The 23,768-nt window shown below is 48.3% G+C and overlaps 1 protein-coding gene across 1 annotated transcript in view; it reads left to right on the forward strand.

Moving 5' to 3' along the window:
• The window catches only part of LOC144108210 (uncharacterized), a 247,110-nt gene that overhangs the window by 26,364 nt on the left and 196,978 nt on the right, over positions 1-23,768 (forward strand). The window contains exons 6-7 of the mRNA XM_077641489.1: positions 111-161; positions 6,852-6,983. Coding sequence (XP_077497615.1) covers positions 111-161; positions 6,852-6,983 — 183 coding nt within the window. The remainder of the gene's footprint in view (positions 1-110; positions 162-6,851; positions 6,984-23,768) is intronic.

Genomic DNA, 23,768 nt, shown 5'->3' on the forward strand with positions numbered 1-23,768 from the left:
AACATTCGCGCTACTCTATTACTGTGGCGAACTGGCCCTTATGTTCGGCGATTGTGTGACAGTGCTTTGGAAAGTAACCATTCAGTGAAAATTTGTTTCGTGTCTTGCAGATACTACAACAATGGAATCTACAGCATCGACTAGGAAGCCTAAGCCTTTTCGTGAGAAAGTTTTGTATTCACGGTTTGATTACATTAGACAACCCAATACTGCTGCCATATGATTTATGTGTCCCAATATTCTATTCAATATCTGATAGTGGTAAGCTTTGGAGGAAAAAATTATTCATATTTTGATTCCCTACCTTTTAAAGTGTTGTAGCAAATCTTCTGCAAAAACTTTTTAATGACGCAGTTAATAATTCTTGCATTTGGTTAATGGTATAAACACTTTACTTTTTGAAAGAGCGAAGCTCAAATATATGCTGCTTATGCTGCATACGCTTATGCTGCATACGCGAGTACCAGCAACATACAGCCTAACACAATCCCGTTCAACTATGTAAGTAAGTAGTTCCAGCCTTCTTTTCATTTTTTCGTTTCTGTTAGCGCGTGCTTGAAATATTTTCTTCCGACAAGCAATTATTGTGTAGGCTGAGAGTACCTTTTTATTGAATATATATTATTATTTTCTGATTGTTTGTTGGTAGTGTCTTGGTATGTCGTGGGCACTAAATACTTTACGCTTGAATTCATGGTAAATTCAGGCGAACATTGCCGGGAATCAGCGACTAACCCTGTGTTGCACATTAATGTGAACGAAAGGTGAAGCATAAAGCTGTGTAAGGTTTATCATTAAGTCGAGCTTATCTCAAAAGCTGAGAAGATTCGAGTCGGAAAAGGCATCAAGCAGAAAAATACACCTGCTGTATCCGAACTAACCTAGGCATATACAAAGTACCTTCGCATGCAGCTTCTTTAGGCGTAGTCTTTCTCGCTAAATGATTAACTGTGGGCCTGTCGCACAGCGCATTGCAAAACGTCTTCATTTTCTTTAATCCGTTCGTAATCCCCACTTATGAACTCAAACGTGAGCCACGTCGAGAGAGGGGGATGGATGAATGAAAGAATCAAGCTTTTATTCTAAGAGAGGGATGACTCTCCGACGCCTTTGAGCAGTTAGGAGGGATTGGGGTGTTGGTCCAGAATTAACTTCTTTCTGAGTGTTTTCGTGGCCATCAGAGCTGCGCGTGGTAAGTCGGTCGGCGTCTCTTCCACAACCCGAAGCGGGCAGCCCCATGTGCAATATGCCGCGATGCTATGTCGTGATATATCGGACGGGGATAGATCGTATCTGGTGGGCTTGAGTGATCATGTCCTCATGTGGCCCGGCAGCATTTCTCGCGTTCGTGCAAGTGTGTCCCGGTGTCAGTACAATATGGATGCTTGTTCTAATATCTGGCATTCCCATACCGTCAAATCGTGATATCGTTGGCCACTGCGTCCTCTATCGTTGGTGACGTCCGGTTTGCTGTAGATGTGTATGAGTTACTTGAGATTCGATTGTGCTTTGCACTTCTACGTTCCGCATTAAGCTCTCTGGTGGTCGCAGTGGCGTTACGGCTCTGCATCTGCTTGATGATTACTTGAGATTATGATAAGCGCAGCAGAACATGACATGGCATGACATGAGCCGGACATGACAGAGACCAGCACACAGACACTGCACCTGCCCCATCAAAAAATACAAAACGTTGTTGGGTCTGCTTGCTATACGTAAACTGAGACCTTGTTTTCGGCCTATTGATGTCGGGCTTTCTCGGCCGCGCCGTTGGCTAACTCTGGGCGAGTAAAACCTGTGGTGTGTTTGTGTGGGCGTTCGCGCGGCTCAGGCGATAATGGATGGGAGACCCCCCGAGTGATATGAAGAGCGGCTGGCAGCGGCGCCTGGAGGACGGCGAAGGCCCGAAGATGTTCGGCAGCCACAAGGACGCCGCGGTTATGTGCGTGTTCGCGCGGGCGATCGGGCGCCCAAAAAACAACCGCGTGCACTGGCCGAGGGGGCAGCAGTTGGTACCAGGTACGTGGCTGACGGCCGGGGCGAGATGATGGCCCCTGCGAAATACGCGAGAGAAGGGCGTTGCCCGATAAGAACAAAGTCTGCGCCTGGGAGAGGCGGCACCTCCTTAATGTCTGTCGGATTACGGGAACCGGTGAAGATGCCTTCACAAGGAGCCGGCTGAAGAAAGCAACGGGGAAGCAAGGACGAGAGGGAGCATGCCGGAAAGGAGGACAGGGAGGAGAGGAGCGACGACCGAGAAGAACGGGACAGACGGGTGGTGGATGCTGATACGAGAGGCCGCATCCCGACGGCAGAGTGGTGCCCCCGCAATGGTGAATAAATGTAAATAAATTAGGCACTGTGTAATCGAAATGTTTGGTGTGGTCTGGCTGAATCGGCAGGAGAGGAAAACTAAATAGAGGAAGGAGGAAGGAGCAGCCTGCATGAGTGGCGCAGTCGACATGACCTCCCGACAGGAAGCGGACCGGTCATGGGACTCATCAAAACGGCAACAAAGGACACAGGGCTTAGCAACCATCTCGAGCGTGGACCAGCAGGCCAAGCCATTTTCTACAGTGAAGCATGTTGGCGTCTTGTGGGTCCTTACGCTGGGTGCTATGACAGTTTTTGGGCATAGTGTGAGTGGAGAGGATGGGAACCGACGATAGGAGGTGGGCAGATGGAGCTGGTTGTGAACGCCCAGGTAGCATGCGCCAGCAGAGGGTCAGGGTTTTCTTTCGCCGATAAGATAGCGTTGTTGAAATTGAAACTGAAAATTTCAGAAGCAGTATTGGCAACTGAAAAATTGCGGCATGAGAGAGAGATCAGAGAAGTTGCGGCAGGCGTGAAACAAGATGCGGTGCGTCCGGAGAATGGGGCGGGCATTGCGAAGAATTTCGAGGTAGGCCGGAAAGCGGTAAAGACAGACCGCAGACTGGAAAGCTCGAGTGGCGACACTGAGGTCGCTGTTGAGAGACAGGACGTAGGTGTTTGTACGGGGAGAACAGGTTCAGAGAGAAGGAGTTCAGGCTGACAGGCATGCAGGTGCTGCTACGCGTGTAGTCCGCCGGACCACCTTGTCCGGGAGTGTCCAGACTTGGGACCGCCACAAACAAGAGCATGGCTTGTGAAGCACCTCGAATTCGCTGAATTGACGCGGCCTCATTCAGCTGGGGGGAAGGCAAATTCGCGTGGTATCCCAGTTGGAGCGCAGAGAATATTCCGGGGAGTATCTGTTTTCGTTTCCAGACAAAGGCTGAACTGATTGGTGGCTTCGAGGAAGAAATACAAACAGGGTGGGATTATGTGTCTTCGGAATTTTGGGGAGCGCCTGAATGTGTTTCTTGTGACCAGCAGCTGAGACTGCAGTTGTCTGTGCTGCTACGGGCAGGTTAGTGCCAGGTGTAGGGCCACTCGTTACGCCAGATCCGCATGTTGAGTTGTTGGAGGAGAGAGTGGCAGAAGTGGCCGCGCTGATTCGTGGCGGCGACAAAAACACGGAATGTGTGGGCGCAGTTTTGGCTGCGAATGTCACCGCAGTGGATAAGCTCGCCGATGCAGGCGTTGGAGGAAGGAACGGCCTGAATGAAACTCCTACCGCACGTGATAGGTTTCAGCGTGCACAAATTGGTGACATGATGGTCAGGGGCGCAGGCGAACAAATGAGCGAGGATGTGCGAAGGTATGTGCTGCTACGCATTCTCTCAGGAAGCTCTTGAGTGCTTTGAATGTCCGGGCCGACTGTAGCTTCGGCGATGACAGTGACTTCAGGACTGTATTTGCCGGGAGATCTAGAGACCAATAAAGAACTATTTGAGGCTCTTTTTGTTCGACGGCCAGTCGCTCGTCGACTCGTACGGTTCGATGTGCCCCACACAACTTGGTCTCACTCTAGCTGAGCCAGTGTTCGCTGTGCCGCCTGATGCCTCCTCAGCCGGCTCAAGGTTTTTCTGCGATGCTACTTTGCTAGATTAAATGATTTTCGAGTCCTGTGCTCGTCGCCAGGGTTGTGTGCTAGTGCGCTGCAGACGGGGAAGGCAGCCTGGCGCATACGGTAGCAAACCAAGGATTAATAGTGTTAGTCACGAGGGTAGGTCTGCGTTCTTTATTTTACCCGGCCAAGAGAGGTCGGCTTGTGCTTGCGGATATGTACAGAGTTCACGAGGGTCCGTAGTCAGCGCCCACCTTAGTTTGATGACTACACAAGATTGTGCGAGGCGCAGCCAAACATCATCGTATAAGTCGCGATGATGTAGCAAAATATATTTGCGCCATCACCTCGCCGCACGATTAAACCGCTGTGGCATCGCACAAACAGCCGTGCCTGCTGAAATAGGCGCTCTCACGTTCTCTAAAACCGCTACTGTACCACAAAGTGTACATGCTTCGGCGCCGCAATTCTGCCGTCCCGCTCACAGCGGCGCCTTAGTTCACAGAGTGCCGAAATCTTCAGTATTGATAGTTTAGAGCGCAGCTCTTAGACGCCCGTTCATGGATTCCGCGTTTTAGTAATCGCCTTCGGCACAACACGCCACCTGGCAACTGTGCCAGGTAGTAGCATAGCAAAACGCCACCTGGCACGGCGAGAGCGGAGGATTTGACAAACGGAAAGTGTTTGGCATAGGAAGATATCGGAAGGTTCCTAGCACCGTATAAAACGCCTCCTGCCAGCGGTGGTAGGTGGCGTGTGAAAAGCTGTGCTGAAATTTCGTATTTACGGTTTTCGTATTCGTCAGTTAATTTTTAGTGTCAAATCACTTTTATGATGCGGAAACTCCGAGGAAGACCTTGCGATATTGTGGTTTTGAGGAGTTTATGCGTTCGTGCCTGGAGAAATAAAAATAAATGAAACAAATAATGTCGTAACTGGGATTCGAACCCGTGGCGACGCGAACTGATCAGCTTCGCTGGCCAGAGTACGAAAGCAGCAGAGTCTCGCCACAGCCCATCACAACTCAGGTCAAACTGCAACACACACTCACGCTTTGCATTGCACATCGTCGTCTTCATCAACTTAAATGAGAGGCACGAACAGATCAGATCAACCTAACCTCCCTCAGAGCTTACCCTCAGCCAAATTTCACTGCCAGGCGTGCCGACGACCAAGCACAACAAATCATGATCCAATCGGGATAAACGCAAATTTTCGACGTCTACTCGGTTTAAGTAAATTTAAACTCTGCTGTTTTTCTTTGTCGGTCGGCAGTGAGGCTCCGCGCCCAAAAGGTCTCTTTATCACGTTTCGTGGCAAGGATATCCGCGGTAATTTCGCTCAGCGCTTTGAACAGCATGGGGCAAGAAAAGGGGCCCAGATTTCCCCAGGAAAAAATCTGCACCAGGGACACAATGAGAAGCAGCATTCGAAAGCCAAAGAGTTAAAAACATGTTATACAGTGGCTGGTCCAATATGTTGGCCAGTCAAACATTCGCCGTCTCCTTGGAGACTCAGCTGCGTAGGAAGCCTGACCTTTGAGCGAGAGAAATAAACAGCTTTAATGTGACAAACAATTAGGCGTCGAGAATATCCTGCGCTATTTCGTCGTTGCCAACTTGCCCGTCAGCTGGTCCAAGTTTAGTCAGGGCCACCAGGTAGGGGGGGGGGGAGGAGGAGGGGAGGGGGCGGTTTATGGGAATGGGGTGATCGGGAGTTGAATTACAATGGGACAAAGAACAGGGAATATTCTAGATTATCATAGGGCTCGACGCTTTTTGGGCGTGCAGGCGAGGATCGGCAGCGGTCAAAACGAGCAGGGGAGATACGTAAGTGAATGCCCTGGCAAATGAGAAGTGGAAGGAGGTTTCACGACTAGTACTTGAGGCTGGTGCCTTCAAAAACTCATGCAACACGACAGCAAGAAGAAGAAAAGGACGCACAGTGAAATACATATGAGTGCGTTTATTAAATGACAGGGGGGGTTCTGAGTGTGGTGGCTACAGCGTCTCTTCTCCTTTCCCTGGCTTCTTCCTCTTGTCCAGCGCAAGTTCCTTATTAAAAGATGAAAGACCTAGTGCCAAACCTTTTAGTTTTCATTTTAATTGATGAATTGGTCGCAGTCTCCGAAAACGAAAAGGGCAACCGCAATGTAATGAGTAGATACGAAAATATTTAAAGACTTTCTTGGTTTGTATGCACTGCCTGAAAGTACGAGTACTACACATCGTTTTCAGCAGTCGCAATGTACAGCACGGATAAGGCCACATGTGTTTAATTATAACAGACCGCAACGAGACACGAGTACTGATTATCCTAGAAAAGGCTCAAGAAGTGAGCTTAAAATTTATTCATGCCCAGTTTTGTTTAGTAGGAATGCGCGATTTTTATTAAAAAATTGTGCACCTGACTAGGCAAGCTTGGTTACTAATTCTTATTTTGCAGCTTTACGTGTATGCAGGCGGACGATGGGATGTGGTGTGATGAGCTTAGGATGAGGAAATCGCCAGTAATCTAAATGGCTCTCTGAAGTGCGCCCTTGAAACGACATCAACGCCAGAGCTGCAGTGGCATGATGTTGTAGCATATCCTTACCATCGACGGGCCTAGCGCCAGAACCCGTGCATGAGAGCAGTGTAAATGCCAATTCAGTGAGCTTGTAGATGTTAATATGCTTGATGAACATTTCTTCTGCTCTTTCATTATTGAATCAATAGAGTACACGTAGTTTCGCTCTTTTTCCGTGCCACGTCTTATTGTGCACTACATATTTCCATGAGTTTTACACTGTAGATGTTATACGGGTGACGCTTGCCCAGGTTAAAAAATTTGAGTGCCATTTTTATCAGTTTTTGGCTAATTGAAGAATATGCAAATTCCGAACTGACATGACTGCTTGGTGTCGCTCTTCTTTTTGTAGTTGGAGTCTGGTGCATGCATGGAAAATATATCCGCCTAGTGATAAATTCATCGTTCATTTTCTCCATCTGCCAAAAGCTTATTGCACAATTGCGTGGAACGGATTTTGGCGGTGAAGTGAGTACTAACTACGGTAAGATAATAAACTTGTTGTCGTGAAAATGCTTATTATTCGCGTAAAGAGTGCCTTTTGTTGTTCCTGGCTCTATTATTTTCCACGCACACTCCTGCAAGGAACAACTGCTGGAGGGAAGAGAGTCGGAACAGTTACATGTAGAAGTAACGTTTTCGAAGCTGGAGAATTTAATCAGCATGCATGTATCTGATTTAATTTACGCACGAAATTGTTTAGAGGTGATTTTTTTCTACATCAGCTCTTAAACCAGGTTTTCGCAGCCAGGCAAGAGGTAAATATTATCAGTTTGTCCCCAGATATTTTCTTGAAAACGAACAAGTGAAACGAACAAGTAGGTGCGAAATTTATCGTTAGCAGTGGCTCATTTGCTGTTTTATTTTTTCTTTGCCCGTAGACGAGGTGGACATTTAAGTGATTTATCGGTGTTAAATCGATAGGCTTGAAGGTAATTATAACAGTCAAATTTGGAACAGCCGCTCTCAAAATGTAGCTCGGAATTTAAATCACAGCTCGGGAAACACTTTTAATATCTAGTATTATGTGCCGAAGGGTGCAGCTACATCCAGTTGATTATTTATTTTTTTGAGAAGCTCCTTATGGGAGCCTACTGGAAAAAGCTTATTTTTACAGCAGAACTTGAAATATTTAGTGAGTCTTCAGCTGGACATGCTATGGCATAATTTTAATATGCTTGCGAAAAAGCCACTGGAATTGGTAATGTTTTCAAAAATCCAAGCAATATCGAAGGTGCAGTGCTACGACATCAAAATAAAAGCAATACTGCCAACTATAGGTACCCACAAAAAAGGAAGACGAACGCAGATTCACAAGTGCTCGGACTGTCTCAGAGCGCGGCCTGTTGACGATAAGGTTCCAGGCATCTGGCCAGTAGTAGTAGTAGTAGTAGTAGTAGTAGCTAAAGAGGTCACTATCACCATCCGACTCCTCCAGCGTCGGCGAAGACGCGACCAGCCCGTGCACGTTTCCAGTCTCTTGTGCCTCGCGCTAACTTTCTGCTGTCGACAAGTCTGGGCCAAGTTCGTTTTATCTTCGCTCAGGATTGCAACACGAACTGGTTTCAAGACGCGGCATATGCGTACCAGCGTGGTAGCAGCCAGAACAGTTCTCATTAAGCTGCCAGCGACGGCGTGGCATATTAGTCACATTACGGGAGGGTGAGTGGACGCAGCCGACTTATAGCGCCGTGCTTTTTTATGCGGTGGCAATGATTGGAAATATGCTACGGGTCGAACACGGGACAAAGGCTCTAGGAGTGCAGCACAGAAAAGTGCTGACAAGAGGGGCATAATGTCATATTGCGATATTTCTAAAAGCACAATGTGCACAAGCCATCGCGTGAGAATCGAGTTTACTATTGGTGTAGTCGCGATTTTATTTCTTAATGTGTGCACTAGTCCCTTGCAAGATAACCGCTGTGGCGGCAGCAACTAAACCAGCACTTTCCTGTCATTATGAGCATAATAACGGTGCTTACAGATGTTCTGTGTTTTAAAATTACAGTGAACTCATGTATAAACCGCCTAAGCATCAGCGAACGCTACACATTCGGAAGAGTTCATGCTTGTTCAAGGCTTATAACAACAACAAAAAATGAGCAAGGCGGGTGCCAAGATTGGTCCAAGAGGAATTTCTAAGAAGTTCATAATGCAGACAAGTTTTACAGCATAAATAAAACGCACACAGAAGAAAAGGAACAAACAAGACAGGACTGTGCTGGACTTCCAACTGATTTTATTTGAAAAAGCTCGACACTTAAATAAATTCAGTTATCATGACGTGAAACCTAATGAAAATCATCCAAAAAAGCCATTTCTTTCTCCAGCAATGACAGTGAAGGCGTGCTGACGCAATTGTCGCTAGCTTTCCTAATTAAAAGGCTTGGATAATTTCGCACCTAAGATGGTTTCCCAAGCAACCCAAACAATCCAGTGCATGATGATCGAGCCACAGAATCCAAGATTCTGTATTGTGGATGGCTTTCGGCCGCCGCTGACGGCGATGACGCAAACCTGAGGGTCTGAGGAACGAAGCACCGCGGACGCTCCAAAAATTTCCTAATTAAAGACCTGATTACAAAAATAATTCGACCGGCTTGCACAAACCTTCCAAACCGCACGACCGCGCTCGGCGCTCTTTACTTTGTGAGCTCGCATTGCGCATGCCTTTCACCGCTGTATATCGACAAAACTCTAAGCTGGAGTTTAAGCTGTTGTTTCCTCTCTTACTGGGCGCTGCGGTCTAAGCAAAATCTAGTTTACAAGGTGTGAATTACAATATGAGGCAATGTTTACCAACGTATGCCTGTATTTATACAATTCTGGCGGCTTATTGCAACACGATAGACAACATATGCCATGATATACATATGTCTTATAAGCAGCCGTTACTGGTAGGACAATATTGACTAACGCATCCCAAGATGTGCGCTGCACTGCTACCCATCGCAAAAGATGGGAAAATATTGGGCAGCGCAGCCAAGTGCATATACATCGTTCGGAAGCCGTCCCAATTTCTAGGGCGATATTGACCAACTTATACCAAAATTTGTCTGATGTTGACAGGCCATAACAACTGGCATGACAATATTGACAATTGTATGCCATATTGGCATGCCACTCTTGGAAGTCACCGCAACTGCCCAGAAGATATTTTCCAGCGTATGCCAAGTTCTACGCAATGTGGGAAGGCTGTTCTTCATGGCTAGCCATGGTTGTACATTCTTTGCCGATATATGCCAATGTTCGGGGATAAAGAAAGTGACCGGGCAATTGATGTCAGTGTTCTAGAATGTCATCGCCATTATTGATAAGGCATTGGCAAGAGCAGGCCATCGAAAAACCACGATCTGCCAGCTATTTCCTAATATCGAGCCGATCCGATGTGCTGCCTCGTTACAGACCCTAATGTTGTCATTTCAATCTTTTCTGCATAGTGCATGGCCTAAATTTTCTAAACTTACTGTAGACCAGCAGAGCCAACTAACGTCTGTATTTATAAAGCGTAAATACACTGGCGAAGCTATTGCATGGAGCCCAGCTGATTGGCAAGCTCATAAAGAGGAAGGAGGTCATGAACAAAAATAAAGCTGGCTCAGAGAGCTGGTTTCCAATTTTCTATCATTGGCGGCTTTTCAGTGGGAGTTTATATAAAAAAAAGGCCGGCACCATCTTAAAGACGTTGAAGTAAGGAGCGTTAGCTGCTTGATTTACTAGAAATGATATTGCCGCATGCAAGAAGACGCCAAAGATGAAGACTTGGTCTACGAGCGCGAGGCAAGAAGAAGAAGAAGTGGAACTGCGCAGGGACTTTTTCTGGTTAACCAGTAAACCGTTTTACCTTCAGCTCTCCTCTGGGTTCTACCGAGTCCTGACACTGGCGAAGGTGCGGGGTATGGATCGCAAACGGCTGCCGCGCTGTCAACTGGATGAGACTTGTGGTATGGTGCAGACGGTGACAGAGCATGCCGAAGCTCTTTCCTAACGGCTGCTGCGACGGCCTCTGGTGTCTGAACGCTCGTAGCAGTAATTCACTGCAGCTCCTCAAGAACAATTTCTCGAATGAGGTCTCGATTTTGCAACTATTCTCATAGGTAGTAGAGAAAGCTATTAACAACAGATTGATTAATCATTTAAATACACACAGCTTGCTATCTGAGTGTCAATATGGATTCCAGAAAGGCAAATCCACTGAGTCAGCACTGTTAAAAATCCGAGATAAAATTGTCAATAATATTGAGCAACAACTTTACACCATAGGTATATTTTTAGACTTTAAGAAAGCATTTGATTCCATAAAACATGACATTTTGTATACCAAATTACCTCATTATGGTATAAGAGGCCTCCCGCTTAAACTGATCCGCAGTTACGTAAAAAATCGTAAACAATATGTAACTATAAACAGTATCGTCTCAGACACCGGAGCAATAAAATTCGGTGTCCCTCAAGGCTCCATTTTCGGCCCTGTAATTTTTCTCTTATACGTCAATGACATAGTCTCACTTTCCAAAACCCAAGATATTATTCTCTATGCGGATGACACAAATGTTTTCTTTTCTGCTGATGATTTAACATCCCTGTGCGTAACCGCAAATCTGTGGCTTCAAAATCTGTCTCAGTGGCTTCATGCTAATCAACTTAATTTAAACGTGAAAAAAACAAAATATATTTTATTTGTTCCTAAATATAATCGGACCAATCTTGCGCATGCACTGAAATTTAACCTGCAAACGTTAGAAAGAGTATCCTAACATAAATCCTTAGGGGTCAATTTTCATGAAAACCTTCTCTGGTCCAACCATGTGAATTCAGTACAAAGCAGTATTGCTCAAATTAGGGATGCTAAATAGAATTCAAGCTTACCTTCCAAAGAACCTAAAATGCCAGCTATATTTCGCCTTAATCCATTCACGGTTGACTTATTGTCTACTTGTTTGGGGTGTAACTTCAAAATCAAACCTTAATAAATTATATCTGATGCAATAGAAAGGTTTAAGATTTATTCATGGCCTATCGTCTTATCAACACGTCTCTGAATTTTTTGTAAAAGATGGTATATTGAAACTTGAAGCCTTGTACTACCAGCGGCTTTCCGAAGCTATCTATCTGGAGGTGAAAGGAAATAGCGAACTTTTTCTTTCTACTTACACAAATAATTTACCTTATTACACGTTCAGACACAACTCCTTCTTTAAGCCTTTAATTAGAACGAATTATGGTATGCAATTGATTAACTGGCAAATTCCTAACTGCTTGAATCTTTTCCCGCCCTTAATCGAAATCATTAATGGTTGTTCTTCCCTGATTTCCTTCAGGAAAACGGGGAAAATTTATTTTCTACATAACTTGTAAGTATACCTACAGGATTTGGTCAATGACTCTGCGTACGAATAGCATATCATAATGCAGTGTTGTCCTGTGTTTTTATCATTTCCCACTACCTGAATTTATGCCCTCTGATTGATTCTATATTTTACTATTGAACTCATTCTGTCAATTTATTTTGTGCTTAGGCTACAAAACTGTATAATTTGACTACTTAGTACTGGCTTCAATCCTGTTTTTTACTAATTTCCTCTGTAATTGACAGATTGCCTCTGTTCATATGCAAGTTTGCCTTATTTTCATTTCTATGTGTGTGCTGTTTATGCTGCAAGTTTTTGTAGGGACATTGGCCCAGTCAGGCGTTCATTGCTATCGCCTTTTGCCTCTGTCCCTTGGCACTACTTCTGTACTGTCTTAAGCACAATAAACAACAACAACAAGAGTGTTCCCATTGGTTGCAGTGAGTGCCACCGTAGTCGGTGGAATACCGGTGAAGGGTCGGTCGTACTGGCGGCACCGTTCTTGGAGGGCTCGCTCTATAGCTGTAGGGTCCTTGACGAACTCACTGACGGTTTGAGGTAAGTTGCGCACCAAGCCGGCAAACACCTGCTCCTTGACGCCATGCATGAGATGTCGGAGCTTCCTTTGCTCAGTCATATCAGGGTCGGCACGACGAAAAAGTTGAGCCATGTCTTCCGCAAACATAGCTACGCTTTCATTTGGCTTCTGGACGCGCACTTCAAGCAGGCGCAGCGCATTCTCTCGTCGATCAGTAGTGGCAAAAGTGTCCACCAGCTGGCGGCGGAAGTCATTCCATGTTGTCAAGCTGGCCTCGTGGTTTTCATACCAAGTTCTAGCAGTATCCTGAAGTGCAAAATAAACATTGCAAAGCTTCTGGTCCGCTCTCCACTGATTGAACTTGGCCACTCGTTCAAACTGGTCGAGCCAGTCTTCCACATCTTCAAACGCGTTCCCGCGGAAGCACTCCGGTACCTTGGTGTTGTGAAGAGTCACCGACGTAGGGGTGGGAGGTGCCATGGCTTGGAAGACCCGGCGAACTTTGACGTTTGAAGAGTCGCCCGGTAGATGGTTGTACTCCGGGGAAAGGCCTAGACGTCGGCGGCTAGCGCGATGGACAGGCGTGTCGATGTTCGGGACTCGCTGTGGACTGCCGGAAGGAGTCCTGTGCAACCCAGCACCTCCACCAGTGTCTAACTCGCTACGCGGAGACAAAGGCTCTGCCCAGGGGTACCGCCACCGAAGCAGCTCGGTTCTTCGTTGAGAACATTGTCTTCAGGCATGGCGCTCCGGCACTCATTATACTTGACCGAGGAACTGCCTTTACGCCCGAGCTTTTGGAAACCATTCTCCGCCTCAGCGGTACCAGTCATCGTAAAGCCCTATCACCCCCAAACCAATGGATTGACGGAACGCCTCAATGAGACAATCGCAGACATGCTCTGTATGTACGTGGACGTAGACCACAAGAATTGGGACGAAATTCTTCCCTATGTCACGTTCGCCTACAATACGGCACAACAAGACACCACTCGCATGACGCCTTTCAGCCTTCTGCATGGCCGACCAGTGACAGCTATGCTAGATGCCATGCTGCTCCCGAATGCCGACAGCGACGATGTCGATCAGGACGCCGAGGATTTCACACAGCGCGCCGAGGAAGCTCGCCAACTAGCGCGTTGGCGACGCCAGCAACGCCAAGCGACGCCAGCAACAAGTCGACGTCGTCCATGTTGTACGTATGAAGCCGTACTACTTGGACCGATCTTGACCTTCTACTTCCTTTTGTTACCATCGAGACGATGCTTCCTGAGGAGGAGGGCAAATGCCACATGCAAGAAGACGCCAAAGATGAAGACTTGGTCTACGAGCGCGAGGCAAGAAGAAGAAGCGGAAGTGCGCAGGGACTTTTTCTGGTTAACCAGTAAACCGTTTTACCTTCAGCTCTCCTCGGGGTTCACCGAGTCCTGACAATATGAATGTGATTAAAGGGAGGTTTCGGCCGCCCAGCGTTCATGGAAGTATACGAGTATGTCTGATCTCTTGGCCTTATTTCCCAGATCTTCTTCGGCCACGGCGTAAGCTGTCGATGGTTTGGGATCATCCATGTCCTCCTTCAAACACACTGTGGTAGTGAACGTATCGGCGAAAGGAGCGCATCTGAACGGAGCTCCCGAGGGAGATGGCTCATTCGGGATGGATGGATGGAACATAAAAGTGTGCCCTTGAAACGGGGTGGATTGCCACCACGCTCGGCTACGCGTGCACGCACGCCGCCTAGCGGAGCGATCGACGCCTAGCGCCCTATATCAGGGAAATTACGACGCACGTCTACCCGTTGTCAAGTTGGACTCCCTCAAGATATGCCCCAAACGGAATTCGCTTCGTTTGTGGGGTCAAGGTTGGACCTATAATTCGGCTTGCGGTGCTATGTGGTAACGCTTCAATTAGTCATTGTATGTATACAATGTTTACCTATTATTTAATTGTGGTTTTATTTATATACCACAAACCATGCGTTTTATTTTCCTACCAAATTCGGTACACAACTGCCCCTGCATAGTTGCCCCTGTTGTCGGAATATATATATATATATATATATATATATATATATATATATATATATATATATATATATAGCGGAACTAACGCATAGACATGCATCGGCCCCATAACGGGACAGTTTTTGAGTGGAGGGTGAGAGGGAAAAGAATGCGAGAGAAAAACCATTTATAATAACCGCCACCTTGGATTCGAGAAACCGAAACTATGCCGTCATTTTGTCCCCTGACGTCATATTCACGTAGTTCCGCCTCTATCCACCAGATTGGACTGTGACGTAATCATTGGCATGCGACAGGTGTTTTTGTAAAATGCTATTGTATATGGCGCTGCAAGTATGAGTGCGAGATGTGCTGTTCTCTAGTTGCCACAGATGGCGCTGTGATCTGAGGGTGGTAGCAGACCCCACGAAATCTCGAAACGTGGTGAGTAGTTGCTGCTTCAGATTGGGCAATGATCTCAGGGTGGTAGCAGACCCCACGAAATCTCGAAATGTGATGAGTAAGAGGTCACGCTCTTAAAATACTATTCGCCAGTTGTTTAGTAGAGCTCAAATGGCTCACTCTAGACTGCCAGGCTTCATGAGGAAGCGGCGGTCAGCTAAGACAAGCATCCCGAAGTGTACTAGGTTTGAAATTGCTTTTCACTTTTTTATTGTCACAATCTGTCTTCATGCAGGCAACACTTCTTTGTTGATTTCGGTTTATTACGATCTGAATCGCAAAAATAACAGCGTGTTAGTATTAGGGCCTCTTGAACAAAAATAAAACAAAACTAATCGGTCGACGTTCCTTACCAGCTGCCCAGCGAGCACTTAAGATGACGTGCGAAAGACGTACATTTTAAACCGAAGCTTTCTTAGAAGTCAAAGCCAGCGACCATGGCGCCGTACTGGCGGAGGAAGCCTTCTCGAGGAACAGTAGTGACAGCCTTGGCGCAATTGATTAGTATTGCATTGCCAGGGAAAAGTCGCTACCATGCGAAAATGATTCACGCTCATATGCGCCGCTTTTTACTCCGATCATATCGTTCCACTGCCACATATTTAATACCGCGAGTTGGACTTTCACAACCCGAAGTGTGATTTCAATTAGGCTTTTGATGTGAGCTAAGCGAATTGCTTGCGGCTAAAGCGCCCTAGAAACGTTTTTCGTTGACTGATAGTATTTGGCTCGTACTACTTAAACTAGTATTCAATCTGTTTTTGTCCTGCTCATAGCAGCCTGGTCTTTTACGGCGTATGGCCTTATGTAACAGTTCTTTAGCAAAGCATCAGTTAAGAATTTTTGCACATATGTGTGCAAAACTATAATCTTTTACCATACTAAGTACGGGCTACGGAAAATGGCCCATACAGCATACAGAGGATGGAAAACACAATGTACTGTAAAAAAAAAACAGCTGGTTCCTGACGTTCCGCCCGCAGGGGCATCTGTAACAGGCAGATGGTGTGTTGCGACACCACGGGTTTCTGAGCACATGTGGGCTGTGCTCATCGACGTCGAGCATTGCGTAGCGTTTGGCCATGCCCGAGAAAAAGTGGGTCCTGGTCGTTGAGTGTTTGGATCTTTAACGCCCCTTGGTAGAGCCAACACGCCCATTTGTCTCCAGCTTTACGTGGACCGCACAGTGCTAATCCGACCGAGTGAAATCGGCGGTCGCCTTTTTATATCCTCTCCCTAATTTTTACTTTCCTTTCTCGTTTCTCAAAGCGTTCTTGTCCCCTCTTCTTTTCTCTATTTGTAGAGCTTCATAGTGGGTGGTTGTCACTATGGTCTGAAACGACTAAAATGGTTCATTTTCCCACAATAAAAAAAGCCGAATGGCATCTGAAAAGAGGTCGCAGTGATGTATCGCATCATGTTATTGTTGAAAAGAGGACAGCTTCCCTTGCTTTCATCTGATTTATAGTAATATGGCTTATAAACCAACCCTACGGATTTCACCATTCCTCCTAGCTAAATTCTTTATCACATATCAGGCCGCGGGACTAAAATGCCCAAAATCTCTAGTGGTGATCTCATATAAGTCCGCGGCAATCACGAATGAAAAATATTGTACAACTTTAAGTCTTTGTTTCTACATTGCAGCAAATGTAATCCAACAAAAGTTTATCAGCATTGCTCGGGGCGTTATTTCTGAGAATAATTTAATACTCACAACGACGAAAAAATCATGTAAAGATTCAAAGAGCGAACTGCTATTAATGTCAAGAGAATCAAAATACTGTGGGACAAAAAGGAAATCTTACAGAAAGCACTCCATCCTTACCTTCACCTCCAATATTTTGCCTAAGTCCAAATATTCGTTAAAGAAAAGTTGAAATGAGACCGTTCATTCACAACCCATGCCACTGCTTGAAAGGTCAAAAATACGGCCATGGCTCTCCGAACTGCCGTGGGCAGTCAACTTGTGCAAAATGCGCCGCAAACACCATCATTCAGATAAATGTAAGGCGAACAGCGTTGCGGCAACTGCGACGGTGAGCACCCCGCGTGCTCACGGTCGTTGCAGTCTTAGAAAAATAGAAAAAAAAATAAATGTAAATACTTAATGATTAAGCGAACACCACCTGCTGTAAAACGAAAAACCACAGTTAAGACGATATTATACTCAGATGTGTTGCTATGAGGCGAACTGTCACACCGGCCTGCAGTACCTGCTCAGAGCACATGCGTTGAGAAAGGACTGCCTATGCCCTTCACCGAAGCAGCTAGTGCTGCTGTGCCGTCTAAAGAAAGAGCCTTATAGACATCAGCATCAGAAAGCTCTAAGGCTTCTCTATGTGAGAAATTTGAAAACATGCGCATCTAGCCTTTTCAAAGGCTCCCAGTAAGCCTGAAGATGCAATGGATGTAACACCAAGTACCTATACGAACTCGCATAACAAGTCTACAACTAATGTTTAGCCTGAATCCTGCACTTGTAACCAAAAAGCAATAATATGTGGCACTTGCTGTTCAGTAGAACTGGAGGAGCCTAGTAAATCGATATAGCAGATATCCTCAGCTGAATCTCTCCTGCAGCTTTATGCTTACAAGACTTAGGCCCGCAGAATGTGCACGTTCTTAAAATATTTGAAGTATTTTGTCGCAAACAGGAGCACGCAAGAATGCTGTCAGACGACGTCGCTGTCTTCGTACAAAGTGGTATTGCCACTTATGAAATCCAAATGAAAACAAAACTAGAGCAGTGGCGGTTACAGCTCTTAGCTTGAACGCCATCACTGTATGCTTTGTTTTTCTGCTAAACAGCACGAAAATAGCTGGACGTCTTAATGCACACTCGCCGCTATGGAAAAGCCAAAAGACACTGTAGGCCAAGTCATGCAAACTTTTACGTTATCCAATAACAGCTGCCTTGTAAATACTCCTAAACATATATGCTTCTCTACATCGTCAAGCAAAATGAGCTGCCAGGGTTTAGGTTTTGTCCTCCAAACGCCTTTATTAATATTGCCACGTGTCTAGCGCCGCGCGACAGCCTTGTTTGGTGCCGACGACGACGAAGCGATTGTTGTGGGCACGAGCGGCGCGCTGGTGCTGGTCTCTGTGACTCTGTGATCGGAACGGCAAGCCGACCTTATTCTCTGGTCCTCGGCAACGTGTACCTTACCTGTGACTTCAGTCGTGACACTGGTGGAGGTGCGGGGTATCGATCCCTTCTCCTGCGGACGATCCTACGCGGCCGCCTCTCGTGACCACTCCTGTTCATCGTACCAGCCGACGGCTCCGAGGCTTGCCCCCCGAGGCCTTCGCTCTTGACGAAGAGACCCTAGCTGTGGCAACGACACCGCCCGCCCGTACCATGACTGTCCCTTCCATCCCTTCGTCCTGTCTCATCCTTCAGACCCCACGCACCCCTAAACCATTTCACGGTGAGCAGTTTGAAGACGCCGAGGACTGGCTAGCTCACTACGAAAGGGTCGCGACGTTTAACGGCTGGGACGACGCTGCGAAAATGCGGAACGTCTACTTCAGCCTTGAAGACGCTGCTCGGACATGGTTCGAGAACCGCGAGGCCACATTCTCTACGTCGCCGGCCTTCCGAAGCCAGCTCCTCGGTACGTACGCCAACAGTGACCGCCGAGAGAATGCCGAGCGTGCCCTAACCTCTCGAGTTCAGCGTCAGAACGAAGGGGTCGCAATGTACGTTGAACACGTCACGCGCCTTTGCCATAGCGCCGACCCGTCCATGAGTGAGGAGAAGAAGGTGCGGCACCTGATGCACGGCGTCAAAGAACAGCTTTTTTCCGGCCTCGTGCGGAACCCGCCCACCACAGTCGCGGCGTGTCTGGCTGAAGCTGTGACCATGGAGAAACTGCTACAGCAGCGATGCAGCCAGTACGGTCGGCCGCTGAATTCCATCTCCACACTTCCGCCGTCTGACCGAACCGACTACAATCCCGGGCAAGATATGAGCTCCCTTCACGACCTCATTCGCACCGTGGTTCGCGAGGAGTTCCAGCAACTTCATGGATCATTTACTCCTGGTGCAGCTTCCCTGGCCAGCATCATCCGTGAGGAGGTCCAGAACGCACTCACGCCACCTACAAGTACAGTCGTTCCAACACCACCCCCGGGCCCCACCCAGCGGATGACTTATGCTGATGTCACACGCCGCCCAGCCCTGATACCTACCTCTTCGCCTTACGCGCAACCTCAGGCCGCTGTGCACGCTGCGGAACCGCTGCCCCTTTGGGCAGATCGGCGCCAGGCGCCCCGGAAGACTGATCTCTGGTGCGCTCCAGATAACCGCCCTCTTTGCTACCACTGTGGCGAAGCAGGTCACCTCTACCGGCAGTGCCCTTATCGTCAGATGGGCCTTAGAGGATTTTTCCCCGACAGCCCTCGTCCACGGCCTGGTCAGCGTCCTCAGGACATCGCCGAGTACGTCACCCGCCAGCGTAGTCTGCCACATTCTCCTCGTCGCGAGTCGCACTCGCCTTCGCCTCGTCGCTCTTCGCCTTCTGGGCCACGGTATACCGCTGGACGCCATGGTTCCTCGAGCCCTCATCGGGAAAACTAGCTCCGGTGACCTTTGGGGGCGAGGCCGCCGCACACCGATTCGCCGTAAAGCTTCCACCGCCGCACCGCTCGATTCGCCCCGGCGTCGAACGCCGAATTCCTGTCCAGTTTTTGCCGCACAGACCAGATCGCCCCGACGTCGTGCGCATCGCCGACCAGTTATCACCGCCGTGTCGCTTAAATTGTCCCGACGACGACCACCCAACCGCCGTCCAGCTTCCGCCGCCACACCGCTCACTTCACTCCGAACCGACGTCGACATGCCCTGGTCTTGGCCGGGTCTCCCTGGACATCCCTATTATCGTCGACACGAAGGAGGTCAGCGCTTTAGTTGATACGGGAGCCGATTATTCTATCCTTAGCGGGCGGCTTACAAGGACACTGAAAAAGGTGGTGACGCCATGGAACAGACCAGACATATGGACGGCAGGCGGACATGTGGTTGCACCACTGGGTATGTGTACAGGCCGGGTTACGGTGCGAGGCTGCACATTTGTTGCGACTTTTCTTGTTCTACGCGAATGCTCTCGTGATGTTATTCTTGGCATCGACTTCCTTCGTGAGCATGGTGCCACTATAGATCTACCGAACCGCTTGGTGACGTTTTCCGCCAAACTGGCCACTGAAAGGCATGAGTACCGCGGGTCCCACTCCACGCTGCGAGTCGCCGATGATAGCCTCACAGTGCCACCACGTGCCAGCATCCTCGCCAGAGTTACTTGTGAGGAGCCACATCACGGCGTCCGGGTTGTTGAGCCTAATGTCCGGGTTGTTGAGCCTCTCACTCGCCTTGGGAGTTTCTGTGGCAAGAGGTCTTTGTTTCCTTCGTGGAAGAGAGACGGAGGTGCTTGTCACCAATTTCTCCAATGAACATCGACATCTGTTCCGTGGCACTGTCATCGCTTACGTCGACCATCTGCACGAAGTCGCCGAATGTTTTGCTTCAGAGGACGCTACGCCTAGCACTGAACCGGATGATGCCGTACACGCTGTCGACATCAATTCTAGCCTTTCCTCCGTTGAAAAGAGGCAACTCCAAGATCTATTGCTGGAGTTTCGTGTGTGATTCACGTCTTCATCTAAAGTGCAGCAAACGTCGGTCATTAAACACCGGATTATCACGCATGAGGCACTCGACCCATCCATCAGCAGCCCTATCGTGTGTCTCCTCGGGAGAGAGACGCTATCCAACAGCAAGTCAAGGAGATGCTCGCCGATGGCGTCATTCAACCTTCAAGCAGCCCATGGTCGTCGCCTGTAGTCCTCGTTAAAAAGAAAGACGGAACACTTCGTTTCTGCGTTGACTATCGGAAACTTAACAGTATGACAAAGAAGGACGTCTATCCGCTGCCACGGATTGACGACTCTCTCGACCGACTTCGCCGAGCCAAGTACTTCTCCTCCATTGACCTCAGGAGTGGTTATTGGCAAATTGAAGTTGATGAGAGGGACCGTGAAAAAACTGCCTTCGTAACACCAGATGGGCTCTATGAATTCCGCGTCCTCCCATTCGGGCTCTGCTGTGCTCCTGCCACCTTCCAGCGGATGATGGACACTGTGCTCACAGGTCTTAAGTGGCAGACATGCCTTGTTTATCTCGACGACGTGATAATTTTTTCACCGACGTTCACAGAACACCTGCGCCGCCTGAGAACTGTTCTCGAAGCTGTCCGGTCTGCCAACCTTTCTCTCAAGCCTCAAAAGTGCCAATTCGGGTTCACCGAATTGAAGTTTCTTGGTGCTGATGGCATCCGAGCTGACCCTGAGAAACTTGCTGCCGTTGCTGCCTTTCCCGTCCCCACCCACAAAAAAACAGTCCGACAGTTTTTGGGGCTGTGCTCCTGTTATCGTCGCTTTATCAAACACTTTGCACAGATGGCCAGCCCTCTGACTCTCCTAACTCGAGAAGACGCATCATTTTCCTGGGGCGCCGAGCAGCAGATGGCTTTCGACGAGTTACGACGCCGGCTCCAGTCACCCCCGATCCTGGCACATTTCGACGATGATGCCGTCACAGAGTTACACACGGATGCGAGCAACGTCGGCCTTGGTGCCGTTCTAGTTCAGCACCAAGACGGGGTCGAGAAAGTAATTGCCTACGCCAGCCGTGCACTTTCCCGTGCAGAGTGTAACTATTCCACAACTGAAAAAGAATGTTTGGCGGTAGTATGGGCCGCTGCCAAGTTCCGCCCGTACCTTTATGGCCGACCGTTTTGTGTCATCACTGACCATCACTCCTTGTGTTGGCTGAAAAACTTAAAGGATCCTTGTGGCCGCTTAGCACGTTGGGCATTGCGCCTGCAGGAGTTCGATTTCGATGTTATTTATAAGTCTGGCCGGAAGCACACCGATGCTGATAGCCTGTCCCGCGCGCCCGTCTGCCCTCCTTCGTCAGATGCCACCGACGACGATAGCTCCCTCGGAGCAGTCACTACGTCCGATCTCGCCGCCAAACAGCGTGCCGACGACGAGCTGCGACTGATTATTGACCATCTTGAAGGTGGGCATCCTACAATACCCCGGTATCTTGCTCGGGGGTTGTCGTCGTATTGCCTCCGCAATGGGGTGCTTTATAAGAAGAATTCTACGTCGAGTGCGAAAACATACCTGCTAGTCATACCGGCTGATCTAAGGCACGAAATCCTCCTGGCCTGCCACGACGAACTAACTTCAGGGCATCTTGGCTTTACACGCACCCTAAACCGAGTCCGGCAGAACTATTACTGGCCACATCTTTCTTCGAGCGTTAGACGTTACGTACAGACTTGTCGACAATGCCAGCGGCGAAAAAAACCCACGCTCAAGCCATCCGGTATGTTGCAATCTATTGAACCACCCCTCACACCCTTCGAGCATGTGGGCATGGACCTTTTAGGCCCATTTCCTTTATCCTCGAACGGACACAAGTGGATCGTAGTCGCCACAGACTACTTAACACGCTACGCCGAAACGAAGGCCCTTGCCCGAGGTACTGCCGGCGAAGTTGCTCGATTCTTTATGAACGACATTGTGCTCAGACACGGTGCACCGTCGACCATCATTACTAACCGAGGAAAGGCGTTTACAGCTCGGCTACTGCGGGACACCTTAACTCTCAGCCATACCGAGCATCGCACAACAGCGTATCACCCTCAGACAAATGGATTAACGGAACGACTAAACAAAACTTTGGCGGACATGATCTCAATGTACATCGACGTCGAACATAAAATGTGGGACGAGATTCTGCCGTATGTAACCTTCGCCTACAATACGGCGCCGCAGGAAACCACGAAGTTTACGCTGTTCCGTCTCGTATATGGCAGAGAGGCCCGCACGATGTTGGACGCGATGCTCCCGTGCGGGGAAGAAGCGGTCGAACCCGATGCCGCCCATTTCACAGAACAGGCCGAGCAAGCCCGTCAGCTGGCCCTCCTGCACATCAAGGAGCAGCATGCCACCGACGCTCGCCACTATAACCTCCGGCACAGGGAAGTCCACTACGAACCAGGGGACCAAGTGTGGGTGTGGACCCCCGTGCGCCACAAAGGCTTGAGCGAGAAACTACTCCACCGCTATTTCGGACCCTATAAAGTCCTGCGCCGCTTAAACAACGTTAATTACGAAGTCATTCCAGATGGAACTGGGACCGTCAGCGGCCTGAAATTGTGCATGTGGTGCGCTTAACGGCATACTTTTCGCGCTACTGAGCGCTTCCTGCAAGTGAAACCTTGCGTTGTTGTACAGTTCACCTCATTTTTTTTTCTTCCTCTCACCTTGTCATCGGGACGATGTTTTCTTTCACGGGGGAAAATAATGCCACGTGCCTAGCGCCGCGCGACAGCCTTGTTTGGTGCCGACGACGACGAAGCGGTTGTTGTGGGCACGAGCGGCGCGCTGGTGCTGGTCTCTGTGACTCTGTGATCGGAACGGGAAGCCGACCTTATTCTCTGGTCCTCGGCAACGTGTACCTTCCCTGTGACTTCAGTCGTGACAATATTAAATGGGATGTTTTAGATAACTCTTGTTAAGATGATCATTTGCCCACCATGATCAGGTTGTCAAGGTCACCAGCAGCACGTCGAATAGAACCCCACCCGTGCAAAGTATATTTAGTTGACTAGCCTAGAGGAAGAAGTCTCTAAACAACTTTATGTAGATGAAACGAACGAAGAGCTAACAGCATTCATTCTCAATGCATCACGACAAGCCATGTTGCAATCTTCAACATTTGTGCTGGACAAAATATTGTAAGGGAGTAAAAAACGCAGCAAAATAAAGCCTGGGATATTTTCATCCAACTACCCGACACATAAAAAGCTCTGTAACTTCAAATAGGCAAGGGCATTGTG

This window comes from Amblyomma americanum, chromosome 10 (genome assembly GCF_052857255.1).
Source record: "Amblyomma americanum isolate KBUSLIRL-KWMA chromosome 10, ASM5285725v1, whole genome shotgun sequence".
NCBI classification, from domain to species: Eukaryota; Metazoa; Arthropoda; class Arachnida; order Ixodida; family Ixodidae; genus Amblyomma; species Amblyomma americanum.